This window comes from Hippoglossus stenolepis, chromosome 2, assembly GCF_022539355.2.
Source record: "Hippoglossus stenolepis isolate QCI-W04-F060 chromosome 2, HSTE1.2, whole genome shotgun sequence".
In the NCBI taxonomy this organism is placed as follows: domain Eukaryota; kingdom Metazoa; phylum Chordata; class Actinopteri; order Pleuronectiformes; family Pleuronectidae; genus Hippoglossus; species Hippoglossus stenolepis.
This window is the reverse complement of record NC_061484.1, coordinates 22,692,996-22,709,289: the sequence shown is the minus strand read 5'-3', so window position 1 is coordinate 22,709,289 and position 16,294 is coordinate 22,692,996. Positions and strand designations below refer to the sequence as shown.

The following is a 16,294-nucleotide window of genomic DNA, read 5'->3' as shown; positions in this document are numbered from 1 at the left end:
TGTGTTTTAGTTCATTCAAGCTCTTTTCAGCCACTTTTATGAAAAAAATCATTATATTAAATTAAATGAAAACGACCTGCAATAAACTCTGTCATCATGACAAGAATCAAACGTCTGGGGCTATTCTACAGTTTGTGTTTTTCATATGATTAATTAATATAGTGTGTCTTATTTGGTTGTTTATTTCTTATAAGTAGAGTCTTTCAATTTTCTCAATTTAAAGCTCTGAGCACCAAAATAAATCCAGCTAATGAGACGTAGGCTCTTGTTGTGAGGCCGCTTCCTGTTCGGTGTGGGCTGCTTCTGGTTGGCTTGATGCTGCTGTGTGCTGGATGGGGCTGTAGGGGTGTGACCACAGTGCAGCAGAGACACAGGGAACTTTGACCCTTTGAAATCCTCCACATCCTGATCAGCCCAGACTTGTGAGATCAGCCAAACCACAGAAACTCACCGAGAGGATTGAATGATGATGAAGATGAACAATATCTCCTTAAAACGATGGAACAGATGTCATGTCTGATCACATACAGACAAATAAAACTGCTCAACACAACCAAACACAACCTGTTCAATGTAGTTCAAAGGTTTTATTGTAATGTGACAGAAACACCAAAACAAAACATGCTCAAGATTTATTTTTGTAAAAATTAAAACAACATTTTAGTATTGTTACAGTCTTAAACAAAATAGGCTTGATTATCCTGGAAGCTCCACACGGACAAATCACCCCCTTTTTTAATTTTTATGTTTTTCTTCATCTTTTTCTTAAGAAACACTTCTGACTCGGTCCAGGCGTCAGCACTGAGTTTAGTCAGTTCCTGTTAAAGTGAAGCTTTAAAGAGTTCAAAACTGTGTCATCGTGACTCAGTTCAACTCCCAGAGGAAGCGCTTAAAGTGCTGAAACATTCAGAGGTACACAGAGCGAGGTCGTGCTCAACGACAAAGCAACAAATCAAAAATGAGGATGTTGATGGTTTTTATTCAGCGAGCAGCACACAACAACACTTGTTTTCACAGAGAGGCACAGAGGGTGGACTGAAGACTACAGGCAGTCTGATTCAGAATCTAAATAACAGCAGAGATAATTCATTTAAAGTACAGCTTTAGTGTGTGTGAGTGTGTGTTTGATTGTGCACTGACACAATGTGTGTGTGTGCTCACTGTGACACTCACTCCCTCCTCCCGACACACGAGGTGTGTGAACAGAGGTGTGAGCGGTTTACTCCTCCTTCTTGAGTCCCTGTTTCACCAGGTGTTTGTTGTACTGGTTGTCCGTGTTCAGCACCTTGTCCCACCACGTGAAGGTGGAGGCGTAGTTCCCCACGAAGTTCATGTGGTGGAAGTCGTGGAAACGGGTGCCGGCGTAGAAGGGGATGAGGTGGAGAGGGTTCAGGGGGATGTCATAGCCGCTGAGAGAGAAAGACGGGAAGTACAGGGTAAGTCACCTTTTCAATTAAAAATAATATGAAAAACAAAACCTAAAATTACTAGTTTTTAGACATTTTCCAACAAGACAAAAGTTTCTTAAGATGAGATGTGGAAAATAATCCGAAATGTTGTATCAAAATGACAATTTTGATGATATTCATGAAATTCAGCACCAGCTGCTTATTTAACATGAACTAAGATATTAATGTTATTAATAATATTTCATACATCAGTGATCAAATATAAAAGCACAGAAAGACAAGTGGTTTAGGAATAGATAAATCCAAAATAATGTTTCTAATATACACATACTCAAATATCAAGAGTCTGATATTATTATACAAACAGAATCTGTGAACTTGGCCCATGTCTTGTGAGATTTTATGAAATGTTCATATTTAATCTTTAAACAAATTTAAATCTCCAATATACATTTGTGTTTTATTTATCAAAAAATACACTTAAATATAATAACAATTGTAAAATGCCCACATTATGATAAAGGGGATCAATGTCCACTGATGGTACAACATGATAGTAGCATCTGGTGTTCTCTGGGGCCCTCTAGTGGTTGATATCACAAGCTACTGGCAAGAGCTAACATCAGAAAAAATGTAGCTGCTGCTCTATGGAACCTACCTGTGGACGTCGATGGTCTCCAGCAGGCGGAAAGACACCCAGGCCCAGAGGAAGAACACGTGGTTACAGAAGAGCATGATGCCGATGAAGAAACCAGCTCCCAGGATGAGGGTCTCAGCTGGATGGGCGTATTCGGCCTGCATGCCGAACGGAGCCTGGACGACAGAGGAGAGACGGTTACGTACCATGATGTGTTCGTACTCACTGGTTGAAGCCGCAGCATGTTTAATAACTAACTGTACGGTTGAGAGTCAAACCAGAAAGGGGGGTGTTTCTGTGTATTCATCTTATCACTTGTGCATTCCACTCACAGTGAACTCATGGTGGACTTTGTGGATGTACTTGTAGACCCTGCGGTGATGCAGCATGCGATGGAGGAAGTAGTGCCAGGTGTCTTCAACCACAGCGCAACCGAAGCACTGAAGCAGGACGTACGGCCTGGAGACAGAGGGAGGGACAGGAAAAACTCACTGAAATATTCTGACCAGCAAAACAAACAAACACCATAAAACGATTAGTTCGGTTCAAAAATGTTTTTCACATCCTGCCCGTTATATCAATTTATTAAGTCTTTCACTTTTATTCTCCAAGATTTTCTTTAGTTTTTCCTGGTTTTTATGTTTTAAATTGTTCTTGCTCTTTTTATACACAGTATTATATATTTTTATTTGCTTATATATAATTAAACACTGACCAGCGTGGCATGGAGTCCCAGTCGTACGGGATGTTGAAGTATTCAGTGAAGTAGTACGTCCCACAGATCAGTGGCAGCTGGATGCAGAAATGGTTGAACAGCAGCATCTTGAAACATCTCCACTGTTTCTCCCAGGTCTCTGGTTTGTCCTGCAGGCACAGTGGAGAGGCTTAGTCAGACAAACCTCACACTGAGGAAATAAAATGACCTCCAACAACCACAAACAACACACACGTTGCTGGACCACCTGCTGGATCTTGTATCTCTGCATGAAGGGCAGGAACTGGAAGATGAAACCAGGCAGACAGAAGAAGAAGTAGATGAACTCGTGGACTATGAGCGACCCCCAGGTGGCAATCTGAAACTTGGTGTAGTTGTCCATCATGTAGCCCCACGCGTGTTCCAGGGACGGCTGGAAGGGGTTCTCGGGTAGCACTGCGTCGACATACTCCACTGCAAGGTAGGCAGAGCTCAAGATGTCTGCCGAGCCGTTCACCATCATGATGGATAAAGGAAGGTGGCTGCAGGTCTGGAGAGAAGACTGGAAAACAGGAACACATATGTTACATACATGGAATGAAACTGTGGTTTTCTCTATAAACACTCACAAAAACAATGTCAAGAAAAGACCATCTACAACAAGCTTTATATCTTTATCATATTAAGGCTAAAATAGGAGAAAATTTTGAAACACTGTACAATATGTACAACAGTACAAAATGAGGGTATTACGATAAAATAATCTTAAAATAAAATAATCGTAATGGACACATTTGCTTATTAAATCATTTAAAGTAATTATAATAACAATACATCAAATAAACATCAAGATAAATTAATCTTCACTTCACCAGAAGAAAGAAATAAGTCATTTAATATTTGGGCTTTTAACGCATGAAAAAAGAGGTCACAGTTCTAACATGTGTACTTATCTAGAGGTAGGCGATAAAAAAATATATATCGATAAAATGCTTTTACATTGTGCAAACGCAGTGAGGAGGTACAACACATGATCTAATGGTGACTATATCTTGAAACTTAAAAGAAATAATAAAGAGACGTGTGTCGCAATAGCCATAAAAATAGACGGATGTGGATTTTCTTTTATCGCTCGGCCCTAAAATGATTCATGCAGAACTATATCTGTCCATCTTTATCTATTTGTGTCACATTAGAGCTTGTTACCACATCTCAACATCAGTATTTACACTTTATCTTAATATTTTGTCACCATTAATTTCAACCTGCTTCAATTTCCTACAACAAAATATTGCCTAAAATCTCCAAGACACAATTAATAAACCACATTTCATTCACAAGCATGTATAATAACACTAATAACAGTCTATTGTTGTAACTACTTTAACATTTCACTGCAACCTGGTGATAAAACAGTTTGTTCTAGTCTCAGACAACAGACTTCCGCACATAAAAACATCCCATAATCTCTCTGTGTCTCAGCCGTGTTACATTTAAATAATTAACAATAGTCCCTGCGTCACTCCTTCGTGCACCACATTTGTTTAATTGAGTGTTTATTAATTAAAACCCATCGCGTCTCCTCTCAGGACTGGAGATCGTTTACACACAACTACACACCCGCGCGCTGCCTCCATTACGGCTCAACAACAAGTTAGCTTCAGCCTTCACGTTAGCCGTTAGTGAATTAAAGAATAAGACATTATTAAATCCCTCTAAGTCATTAAACTGCGTCTGAGGACGTTGTTGATCTCTCACCTTCCCGAGGAACCGTCCCGTTCACCTGAGACAGAGGCGGAAGACCCGGGGTAATGTACAGGGAGATCCAACGCCGTGATTGGCCGAGCGGAGAGGAGACTGACGTCGCGGGGGCCGAGCCGCCCTCCCTGATTGGCCCGCGGTGTGGAGCGATGATAGTGAGACTGCAGGTCGCCCCAGCAACAGCCAATCAGCGGGCGAGCTCCGCTTTCATAACCTCCGCGGTTGTTACATGGAGCGAAGGAGATGAGGTGGTTCCACAACTTTGACTCATGTGTCTTTACTTAACTGTCAACCTCCTTTAAATACACTTAACTTATCACACTGTTCTGTATGAGCACCAGACGGTTTCTCTCCATGTAAAGAAGATAGAAAGTGAACACATCACTGTGTGTTATAACTTTTTATACACATTATATCTCAGACTTTGTAATGTGTGAAATTCAGTCTTGATAAGGGCTGAAAGTAATTTGGAATTTGGCAATAATAGCATGTTTTTGTGTAGTTTTTTTTACTGTACATCATACTACAACTGCTGCTATCTTTAACTGCTATTTACTACATACTGTGGATGTACATTACATTACTTCCTGCAGTATTTCTGCACTCTCACACATCCTATCCACATGTCCCTTATGTATTGCAGAAAAAAGCTCCAGTTATCCCCATAATGCCAACGTTTGCACACTTGTAACCAAGGACATGATTTATGCAGAAATTAAATAACACAGCCTGTTTGACATTATAATAAATGAGTTATGGTAAAACTATTAAAATATCACACACACAGGTTCCATTTCAATGTTTTACTGATTTGGCAAAGTTTTAAAAACAGATTATATCATTTCACAGCTTTAAATACAAGAAGCATATTTATTAATGATAATATAAAACAAGTAATGAAACGTTTTCAAAGTCATTAGCCTACATGACATTCCTCAATACACTGACAAGAAACAGCGATACCAGTTACTATTATAGCAAGTTTTCAATAGTAGGAGGAAGAAGGAAGAGAAAGAGACTGAAGAGAAAAAAATCAAGAGTAGGTTTGGTCACTTTCCAGAAAGAGAGAACAGATCAGTAGAGTAATCAAGAGAGACGGAACAGAAAAAAACACTGAAATTGGCACATTCATAGTACGTCAGGGTGTGCAGTAGTTTATAGGGTTGCTACACCGAAAGGAGAAGAGGGTACTGTCGAAGGATACGAGGTTCAGAGACGGGGACCATGCAGTGAGTTCAGGCTGTCGTTGTCGTCAGTGGTTAGAACCACGGTAAAGACGGCTGCCAGGTGACGGCAAAGCACTCATACATCCAACTGTGTGTCAGCTTCTCCCTCTGTCTGTCACTGCAAAAACTCAAAACAAGGCTTTTCTCCTTCTTCAGAAGAGTTCCAGTGAAAGTCTTGGGTTTTTCTTTCCGTTTTTTTGCTTTAGAAGAAAAAGAAATGTACATTTTCTGCAGCTGCCTCTCACACGGCCGTTCTGAATTCATGCGGACTAATGCAACCGACGCGCCGACACTTTAAGTCTGCTCTCCAAATGTGTTTCTCTGTCGCAGGGCAGCGGCCGAGTCCAGCCGCGCTCTGTCCGGTAACAGCACTCGAGGCTAAACAACGGAGAAGAGAGGGGACGGGGGCGTAATTTGACATTCAGGCACTCTTGAACAGCAACACTGCAAAACTGTAAAAGGTCAGAGGTCAGACGGAGTGCGCTCATGCGGCGTCACCACACAGATGCACACAAACACACACATGCTCACATGTGCAAGCAGTGGAGCACCATTAAATGCAAGCACGCACACACACACTCGAACACACGTCTCAGGAGGATAAAAAAAAAAACGAAGGAGAAACAAAGATTTTAGACCCAAATGTTCGTTCTCGGCCTTCCTCTCCCATGGATCAGAACAGTGGTCTTCCTCGGTGCTGGTTCGCGTTAACATGAGTCATGTTAAAGTCCCTTTGCAGTTGTAGTAGCTTGATTTCAGTAGCGTTTCAATGGCACTGCACCGGTTCAGTGGTGCTTCAAACTGCTTAGTCCAGTCGCTGCTGCAGTCCTGCCAGGAGGGGGATTAAAACACGGGTTCCATTCCCCCCGTCAGTTACAGCGCCCCCCCTGTTCAGGTAAGTGCAAAGATCTTCATCATCATCTTCTTCATCGTCTTCAACAACAACAACACTCTTGTCATTTCCTTCATCTGCGTCAGTGCCTGTGCGAATGCTGCCCAAATAACCAAGCATTGGCATCATAAACAGATCCAAGATCAGTATTCAGCAGGAGAATACATTCTGCTCCGAGTCAGCGGCGGGTGTCAAGAGCAGTCATAAGGGCTTGTCAATCACTGTCACACCTGCAGGTTAAAACATGTATATTTATTATGATGGTACATCACTGATGCCACACATAATGAAGTTTTCATACATACCACACAAGGAATGTGTGTTCACACCTGCATAACTGCGTCCGGTGCTCATGCAGGTCGGCAGCAGTGTCCACTTGTCCGAGTTCTGATTGTAGAACTCCACGGAGGCCAAATTACAGCTGCCGTCATCTCCCCCCACCACATACAGCACGTTGTTCACAGCACACACACCTGAAAACACACACGTACACAGAATGAAGGAGGGGGGGGACACCTCACACCTCAGGACGTCTGACGGACAGACCGTCGTACTGACCTGCGTTACGTCGACACATGTTCATGTCTGCTACCTGTCGCCAGCTGTTGGAGGTCGGATCGTACACTTCACAGCTCTTTCTCACCAATGGACCGTCGTGTCCACCCACAGCATAGAGTAAACCTTTTAACACACCTACACCTGAGGACGCATTGGAAACATGGTCAATGGCACAATATACATCTTCTTCCCCTGTTTCTTTAATGTTGTTTTAATATGTAACCATCACAGTATTTTTTGTGATCTTTGATGGTAGATCAAAATATGTTTTACAACCCACCTGCTCCACTGCGTCTTGTGCCCATCTCAGCGATGTAGTTCCACGCGTTAGTTTTTGGATTATAAGCTTCTACTGTACTCAGACACTGTCTGGTCGCTCCATCATAACCTCCGACTGCGTAGAGGACCCCTGACAATCACACAAAGAAGATATGTGACTCAGAAAGAAAGAGGCGGTGGACTAAATACCAGAAACATGTTAGTACATTAGCCATGAGGGGATTTAAAATGTGTGAAACCAAGTACTCCTAAAAGTATTTTGGTATTTAAGTTTTTCTTAATTTCATAAGTTTTACTTTATGGATTATACATTTATTTCTCCTCGTCTTATATTATATTGTCCGTCTCTGACGCTTCTTTAGGTTATTTCTTTCATTTTCTTCTGTAAAGCACCTCTGTAAACATCTGTTTTGAACAAAGCTAAAAAGATTTAAAAAGTGGGTTAGTTAATGAAGTGTTTCTCATTCTGTGTACATGAACGTCCAGTTCATTATTCAGATAATACAGATAATTTTTCGATTTACATACTGTATTACTGCTTTTTTAAGTATTTGTGGAAAAATATACCTGCAATTTAAACAAAAGAAACACAATGATGACTAAACACAGTAATCACAAGAACAACTTCACTGACATGAACAACATAGTATTTTGGACAAACTACTATAAGTGGAGAACAAAGAAATCAATCCAATTAAAAATTTTGAAATTTTTGTAAACTGTAAGTGTATAAATTATATAGAAAATTATACCCAATCACAATATTAGCAGAATTCCATCAACATATCTGTGTCAAAACAAAAATACATGAGCTTTACACTTTAAGTTGTATTTATAAAAGGGCTACAGTCTTATATTGTCGGGTACGTCTATTATTTGGTCCAAACATCTTTGTATATCTGCTGACTGTAAAAACCAAACCAGGAATTATATTCACCATTTACAACTCCCACTCCCACACTGCTGCGCCGGGTGCTCATGGGTAACACATGGAACCATTCGTCTGTCTTAGCGTTGTACGCCTCGATGGTGGACAAACCTGCAAAACCACAGAAACAACCATATCTTTTATGATTCTCTGCAGTTACACACCTTGTTTATCATCATGTTTCAACATCACAGCCACACACTGACACAATCATACCTGTGCTGCCATCAAAGCCTCCCACAGCGTACAGGAGTCCGTTGAGCACGGCAGCGCCGAGCGTCGATCGCCGGTCCTGCATGCTGCTCACGCTGGTCCAGCGGTCCATCATCGGGTCGTAACAGTCGACAGTCCGTACACGCAAAGAACCGTTGAAACCGCCGACTGCGTACACACAGCCGCCCACGTACACCACACCTGAAGACACCGACAGAAGAGCATTAACAAAAATATCTACAGAGACGCACATTCACAGCAAGAAGGTTCCTAGTTTGAATCTGGGGTCTTTCCATGTTGAGTTTGTATGTTCTCAGTGTTTCTGTGTGGGATTTCTCTGACTTCCTCTCACAGTCCAAACACATGAAGATTGGAGTTAGGTGAATTGGAGGCTAAACTGTCTGAAGGTGTGAATGTGAATAGTTGCTCGTCTCTGAATGTTGGCCCTGTGATACACTGGTGATGTGACTTATATTATGTTACTTAGGCTTTCCTACCTGCTCTGCACCTCCTGGTGGGGAGTTCAGCCACCTGGTACCATCGCTGCTCCTCAAAATCGTAACATTCAACACTGCGGATCGCCTTGGGAGCCTGGCCTCCGACCACCACCATCACCTAAGAACAACCAGTGACAGTAACATGATGGACTGTGGATCAATTAGGGCCTTGGCCGGTTTAAGTCCTCTGCTCAGTGACTCTTAGTAGGTGACTGTGTTTGTACCTTCGGGCAGCAGGCTGGAGTCCTCATGCGTGTGCGTGCCGTCTTCATCAGAGCTCTCTGGTCGGCCGGCAGCAGGTGATACTTCATGGCCTCAATCAGGTAATCTTTACAGGCACTGCTGTTCTTAATCAGACACTCCTCCTCCACCCGCTGACACACCCGCACAGTGAAAGAGGAACCAATCAGACAGCAGCGTCTACAGAGATATTCTGATATATTGTTAATATAGATATTGTGACACATATTTAAACTATAAAAAAAATGAAACACAGGCTTACATGACAGAAATAAAGATCACTGAACCATTTAAAATCATTTTCCTATTGGACTCACTATACTGACTCACAAACAACAAAATTTAGTTTTTTTAAATAGTGAAGCACATGAAGAAGTATATGCTCTCATTCACGTGTTCTTGGTGCAGCTAAAAAAACTCAATGCCCCTAAAAGTGGTGAAGGCACAACAGTCAACAACACACACACACACAGAGAATTCTCATCATAACAACCTGTCGTCTGTGAGAGGGAAGCAACTGCAAAAGTCACTCTGTGTTCATAAAGCTGATTCTGATAGAATATAAAGTTGTTGCAACAATGCTTCAATATGGATGCTGCTGCAAAAAAGTTACAAATACTAAAGCACGGAGGATTCACACACGTTTTCAACCGGGGACACAAAGGATCTTTATAGTTACAGTTCGGCAAATCAGTATCAAACTAAAAATATGTTCATAATCTGCCCTTCTGTTCCTGAAGTATGGGTTTTGGAATAATGTGCAGAAAAGAAAGTGAACGTTATCTTGCCACAGTGAAGGTGACCTTTGACCCTTTAGGAAATGGACAAGTCATCACTTCTCCATCTGATCCTATTATCTATCATCTATCTATTCCTGAAATATCACCTTCACCAGAATGGGACAGACAGACATAAAAACCTTAATGCCTCTGTCCACCCCTGTCGACAGCTTGAAACTGACATGTGTTGAATAAGAGCTTCGACAAAATCAGACGTAGCCTCTCGTACCTGCACCAGGTATTCTCTGGAGAGGAGTGGCAGGCGGACGTGCTCCATCAGGTGAGCCAAGTGTTCCTGGCGCACGTCTTTGTCATGGTTGACCCAGGCTATGACTGCTTCAAAGACCTGTACAAGAATGAACACACCTTTAGCACTTCAGCGACAGAAACAATAATTCTGGTGGTTAGGACACGCTGAGCAGGGTGTGTGTGTGTGTGTGTTGGGTGTGTGTGTGTGTGTGTGTGTACCTTCTCTTCTGTGGGGATGGTGAGCTTGTCGCTGGCGATCAGGCTGGACACTTGCTCCATGCCCAAATTAAGGAACTCCTCACTCCCGACCACCTCAGCGAAATGTTGCTCTGTCAGCAAAAACAAGAGATGGAAAATAAATCTTTACGATTACAGATTTTCGCTGTTCTCGTTCTGTCCCACATCCTCCAGGACACACACACACACCTGTTTCAGTGGAGCAATGAAAAGCAGTTACACGCACACACACACACACACACACACACACACACACACACACACACACACCTGCGTAGCTGTTGGCCTGTGCGAGCAGCTGGGAGCAGGCGTGCAGGTCAGCGAAGGCTCGTATTCCCAGACAGTTGGACGGATGAAGCTGAGAGCTCAGAAACTCACAACAGGCCTTTTTCACCTCGTTCAGCTGGAGCAGGCCCGCTGCAGGCAGCAACGCCTGTCACACACACAGACACACACACATTAAGTGGTAGTTATGGCACCGAATAGAGCAAATGATTTAAGTCGGTTGATCATAGGCTCGATCGGGCAAAATGTCCTCTACAGATTTCCTAAGCAAGACACAGAAGTGTTTAATTTGAGGCTGCTGTTGTTGTAAGACCTGTTTGATAAAATACATGTGGGGATTGGAGCAGGTCTGTGTCATGCACTGTAAAATAAATAACAAGAGTAAAACTCAGAAATTACTTTTCAGTTTGGTTTTCGTCTTTTTAACTTTCCAAAAAGACATTAGACAAGGCAAAAGTTCAAAAGGTAGAAGAGAGGTGCGTCAAACATCATCACCATTTATCATGTGAAATAACTGGATACTTGTGAATGTTTATTTGCACTAAAGTACAGTGGCCCTGACAAAACCCCAACAACAAATCACAAAAACCCAACAGCTTTCATTGCTGATTGGATGGATGCACTGTCCACATGTTTTTGTGATTTGCACTTCAGGGCCACCATACAGAAGGGAATTGATTTTTCCTTCATTACAGCAGCAACCTGATGTCGAAGAAACATCCATGCACTCACTTCTGCAGGAAAAAGCCTAATGAAAGCATCTGATCAGGAAATATTCCTCTATCACGTTGTAAATTGTTGGACAAATTTGTTCAGTCCAACCAATGCTACACAGCAATTGGTTTGCGATGGAATGAAATTAAACTAGCAGGAATACAAATCTTGAAATTTAAAAATTTCAATATTTAATTATTTAACGTGACATAGTTTGTCCAGGCTGTACCTGGATGTACTCTGCCTCTCGGCCAATGTCAGCAGGGAGGTGGTGATGCAGATGAGAAGGATAGAAGGATAGTTTCACTTTAATACATAGAATAGTTAGGTATCAAACATGTGTAAACCAGTGGGTTTAGCACGTCTGGAGATTTAGGTTTTTTATAATGACATCATTTAGTGGAGTTATTTGTTAAACCTGCTTATATTGAACCAGGTCACCACTTGCGATGCACCCACTGCTTTCCAGGAAGTTTACTTACCCGTTTATTTTCTCATAACTGACCAGCAACAGGTGAACTACGAAGGTTTTAGCATCATGTCATGTAAACATGTTTACAATTTTAGACCTTAACCTCATGACGTAATATGCTATTTATATATAAACACAGCCATTCATGTGACAACATTAATTCTAGGACACTTAAGAGGTATAACAGCAATTTAGACCCTCGAAGTTTGGAGTTAATTTATTATTTCAATATTTATGTTAAAATAAATGAGTGTGTCGATTGAGAGAGAGAGTGTGTGAGTGTGTGTGTGTGTGTGTGTGTGTGTGTGTGTGTGTGTGTGTGTGTGTGTGTGTGTGTGTTTGCACGTTATCCTCTGTGACCTGTATCTCTGCTGTGTAGATGTAGTCCACCAGCAGGCCCAGAGTCCAACCATCCATCTCCTTTATCCTCACTCGTTTCGCCCTGCTCTCGGCCATCTCCCCTGTTAGTGCACACGCAGACACACACACATGTTCGCCATCTACTGCCACAAACATAATAACTGTGTACTGTGCTAATCAGTGTTAAAGGATCTAAAGACATATGTCTTGGGGCGAGGATAGAAGATCGTCCTTACCCGTGAACATAGCGTGGAAGTAAGGGCTCCCGGCGGCCAGGACCACTCTGTGAGCAGCGATCTCTACGTCCTCCGCCACTATGGTCACATCACACAATAGATTCTGGCTGTATTCACATGCAGGAGATGGAGACAGAGGGAGGAAACATGTCCAGTTAAATGTCAGACGGAGGGACACAAAGGATTTGAGGAAGACGAGACAAGAGACAGAATTAAAGACGGAGTTTGTCTCACCTGCGCAGCTCGTTCATGACTTTGAACGCCTTCCTCATGTGCCGGTGGTTGAAAGTGATGGGGCCTTGCCTCTCGACTCCATCTTCTTTGTCCACACCGTGTGGACAAAGTCTAGTGCACCTGAGAGGGACAGTGCAGACATGAAGCAAACACACAAACACGCACAAGAAGAGAATCCGTGACAGTGCACACGGAGATGATTTTGTTGCTACAGGACAAAGCAATAACACTGCTGAGCAAGCACGGGTCACTCGAGGTCTCCTGATACATGGAAATCAGAATGAGGACATCTCAGAGTGTGTTATGGTTTTCACTCCAGAGATTGTGTTAAGATTGTCGTCCATTTTTCTGATTTATGTTTGCAATCATTTAAACCCTGCTTACATCTGTTTCTTTATTGTGAGCAGCTTCATCTGTCAGCAACTGCAGCTCTGGATTCCTACAGTTCAATATTTGCTGTCTCTGATTTACAACATTGGTTAAAGGGGGTTTCTTCCCCCAAATGACATGAAAAAAACATGCGCTCAGTGGCCACTTCATGGATTATCAATCAGACAGAGCCAGGAAGCTGCCTGGGTAACACAGACCCTCAGGTTAACTGGGTTTCAACTGGATTCGGTCCTTTGATTAGTTATGGATCTAAAATACAAACTATGTCCAGACCAGAATTATAATCTGATGTTGTGGAGATGTCCTGTGGTGGGTCCCCGTGTCTAAATCCCACTTTAATTATTAGTTTGTATTGTGCTCAACTGGTATATGTATCCCCTAAAGTGTTGATTAATCAAATTATCTCAAACTCATTGAAGATAAAGTCTTACTGATTTCTCGGTTGGCCTTTCACAGACATATAGGTATCAGCGTTTGTGTTTGCCGACATGAAACCTTTAATTTTACAGAATAAAAAATGCAAAGGATGTGTACTTATCTACATATTTATTTCTAGATATTTATAACAAAGTTTATGGTTGAACTGTAAAATTTAAAATGCCTCAATTGCACTTAAATTCATATATCAGGCAATAGAATTTCGTACTTTTCAATATCGGCATCAGCCCCAAAACGTTGTGGGCTACAGGTATGGATTTATTTCATCATCATATAATATGCTAATTATTTTCTTAACTTATTATTCATTTCACATTTAATTTAGAAATGCCTGAAAATATGAAAACTGTCCATCCCTCTTCCCCAGAGACCAAGTTTAGATTTTCAAAAACACTGTCCAACAACCCCAGTCCTAAAGATATTGATTTTACAGTGACATTAAAAAAGAAAAGTCGTAAAAGTTTAAATCTGAGGGGCTGAAAACCGATATTTGTGGTCATTTCAGGTTGAAAGATGATCCAAATGGTTACAGACAATGCTTCGATTAATCAAATAACTGTTGCATCTCTTCACTGGATGATTTCAGCGTCATGAGCACAGAGTTTAAATCTTTGACCTTTTTAAAATACACCGCAGCACCTCGTGGGACACTCTGTCTTTGGCGGAGCTGCTCTCGGTGTGTTTCGGTCTGAACTGACTCAGTCTGCAGAACAACCTTGACCTATTACACATTGTTTGAAAGCTTTTTCTCCCGATTCCATCTGTGAAACCCGTGAATCCTCACAACTGCCACAGCTGTTGACGCAGAACCGGATCAAATGTTTTGCCGTGAAGGCTCTTCAGTGTTTCACCTTCCGAATAGACACGCGACACATTAATCACATTTAAAGGACTTTTTAAAAAACTATATATTGAATGGATGGGATGGAGTTGTGATGTGATCTGCTCTTGGATTGAATGCAGGCTAATGCTTATCCTGATTGACTCATTCAATGTGTGATTGTTGTTTGACGTGGGCGATGTGGGTATCTCTCACATTAACTACAAAGATAAAAAAAAGAGGGGTTATATATGAGATTAGATTTTTTTTACCTTCTTCCTTTTCGAGCAAGTATTTCCTTATTTAAATATCTTTCACTGGGATTAGATTTGTACTTGTTTTCTTATTTATATACTACTAAAAACCTTATATACCCTTTTGTATGCCCCCAAAACTAGTGAGGCAAAAAACTAAAAACTTACATTTCTACTATGTTTGTGCCTCTCAGTGTATTCTGTCTGTCAGGTTGTTTAAAAGAGTTCCCTTTTTACCTTGTGCACCAAAATAAATTATCATTTTAAATACGCGTTGTATGTGAAGTTTAAATCTGAAAACAACTAAAGAATATCTATAATTATCGCAATTTCATTTTCATCAATAGCAATGTAACACAAGAAAATGGAAATACTCAAGTAAAGTAACAAGTACCTCAATAGTGTAAATGAACTATATTCCACCACTGTTCAGCACACGCACACACACACGAACACACACACACACACACACCATTCATAATAAAATCATCCATTTAATTATGTTGTTAATGTCAAAATCACGTGGCCCTCATGTTCTGCCACAAGCACACCCACACGCACACTCATACACACAAACACAAACACAAACACACAAACACAAACACACACACATGCATTGGCTTCATAACTGTTTAACACACATCCTCTCTACCGCAAACCAAACACCCCCAATGTCCCCAACCAACAGGCAGACCCCCTCCAGCCTGCTGCAGCCTCCCGGAGCCTGGATCCTGCACCCGGTCCCCGGTCCCCGGTCCCCACCCCCGGGCAGGGAGCAGACACGCCGGCTGTCCGCTGTCTCTGTCAATGCGGCACCATCAGTCACAAGCAGCCACTGGGAAACGTCAACACACAACCAACACACACACACACTCACACTGGTTTCTCACACACTTACAGCGGATGACTGTCCATGATTCCGGTGTTGTTCAGAGGCTGCACACTTGGCCCAGCGGCATGCACCATTCCATATCCACCGTGTCGTCAGTGACCGGATCCGAGGCTCAGGCGTGAATCACGGGGACCATCTGTCCAGAGGCGAGACGGGCTGACGGCAGCCGCGATCACAGCGCTGCAGCCCGGCTCCGAGCAACACGCAGCCCGGTGATGACTGCGGTGAGTCTCCGCACCAACACGTTGCGATCCAACCCGGCTGCTGTACCCGGAGGACTGCTGCCTCTGCCCGCCACACACACACTCACACAACCCGCCGCTGTGTGGACGGAACCAGCCGCCGAGAGACACCGGGTTTATTTTGATTCTGCTGCGGCGCCCCCACCTCTGTCCTCCCGGGTGCGTGTCTGTGTGTGTGTGCGGGAGGCGGACAGACGAGGATACCTGTTATTTTCCAATCGCTGATTAAAACGCACAAACAAGGACATGACGGCAAAGACAAGAGCGGACAAGGTGTCCCACAAGAAACACTGTCTCCCTCTAGCTGTGGAAGACTGTCCGGAGAGGAGGCCAATAATAAGACTAATACTACTAATAA

At 42.4% G+C, this 16,294-nt stretch overlaps 2 protein-coding genes across 2 annotated transcripts; both read right to left on the bottom strand.

Annotated features, from left to right (window-relative positions):
- Nucleotides 1-572: 572 nt before the first annotated feature.
- Nucleotides 573-4,580, bottom strand: msmo1 (methylsterol monooxygenase 1). Its single transcript, XM_035176914.2, has 6 exons — nucleotides 4,499-4,580; nucleotides 3,009-3,302; nucleotides 2,762-2,910; nucleotides 2,379-2,505; nucleotides 2,068-2,222; nucleotides 573-1,409 (listed from the first exon to the last, which is right to left on the bottom strand). The coding sequence occupies exons 2-6, from the start codon at nucleotides 3,261-3,263 to the stop codon at nucleotides 1,220-1,222; spliced, it is 876 nt and encodes a 291-aa protein (XP_035032805.1). The 5' UTR covers nucleotides 3,264-3,302; nucleotides 4,499-4,580; the 3' UTR covers nucleotides 573-1,219.
- A 709-nt stretch (nucleotides 4,581-5,289) lies between these two features.
- klhl2 (kelch-like family member 2) lies at nucleotides 5,290-16,199 on the bottom strand. The gene is made up of 15 exons (XM_047338300.1): nucleotides 15,701-16,199; nucleotides 12,901-13,020; nucleotides 12,667-12,773; nucleotides 12,413-12,531; nucleotides 10,870-11,035; nucleotides 10,582-10,691; nucleotides 10,343-10,459; nucleotides 9,319-9,468; nucleotides 9,095-9,212; nucleotides 8,601-8,798; nucleotides 8,394-8,495; nucleotides 7,458-7,586; nucleotides 7,178-7,318; nucleotides 6,949-7,092; nucleotides 5,290-6,849 (listed from the first exon to the last, which is right to left on the bottom strand). The coding sequence occupies exons 1-15, from the start codon at nucleotides 15,766-15,768 to the stop codon at nucleotides 6,821-6,823; spliced, it is 1,818 nt and encodes a 605-aa protein (XP_047194256.1). The 5' UTR covers nucleotides 15,769-16,199; the 3' UTR covers nucleotides 5,290-6,820.
- Between the last annotated feature and the right edge of the window lie 95 nt (nucleotides 16,200-16,294).

Bases quoted from the DNA above. Each gene is read 5' to 3' on its own strand.
- msmo1 (XM_035176914.2), bottom strand. From the start codon at position 3,263: ATGATGGTGAACGGCTCGGCAGACATCTTGAGCTCTGCCTACCTTGCA. The intron at 2,506-2,761 runs GTCAGTGTTTAA...CTCTGTCTCCAG, and splicing joins TGGGACTCCATGCCACGCTG to GCCGTACGTCCTGCTTCAGT. The intron at 2,223-2,378 runs GTGAGTGGAATG...TCTGTCGTCCAG, and splicing joins AAGTCCACCATGAGTTCACT to GCTCCGTTCGGCATGCAGGC.
- klhl2 (XM_047338300.1), bottom strand. From the start codon at position 15,768: ATGGTGCATGCCGCTGGGCCAAGTGTGCAGCCTCTGAACAACACCGGA. The intron at 12,774-12,900 runs GTGAGACAAACT...ATGTGAATACAG, and splicing joins GTCATGAACGAGCTGCGCAG to CCAGAATCTATTGTGTGATG. The intron at 9,213-9,318 runs GTACAAACACAG...GGTTGTTCTTAG, and splicing joins CTCCAGCCTGCTGCCCGAAG to GTGATGGTGGTGGTCGGAGG.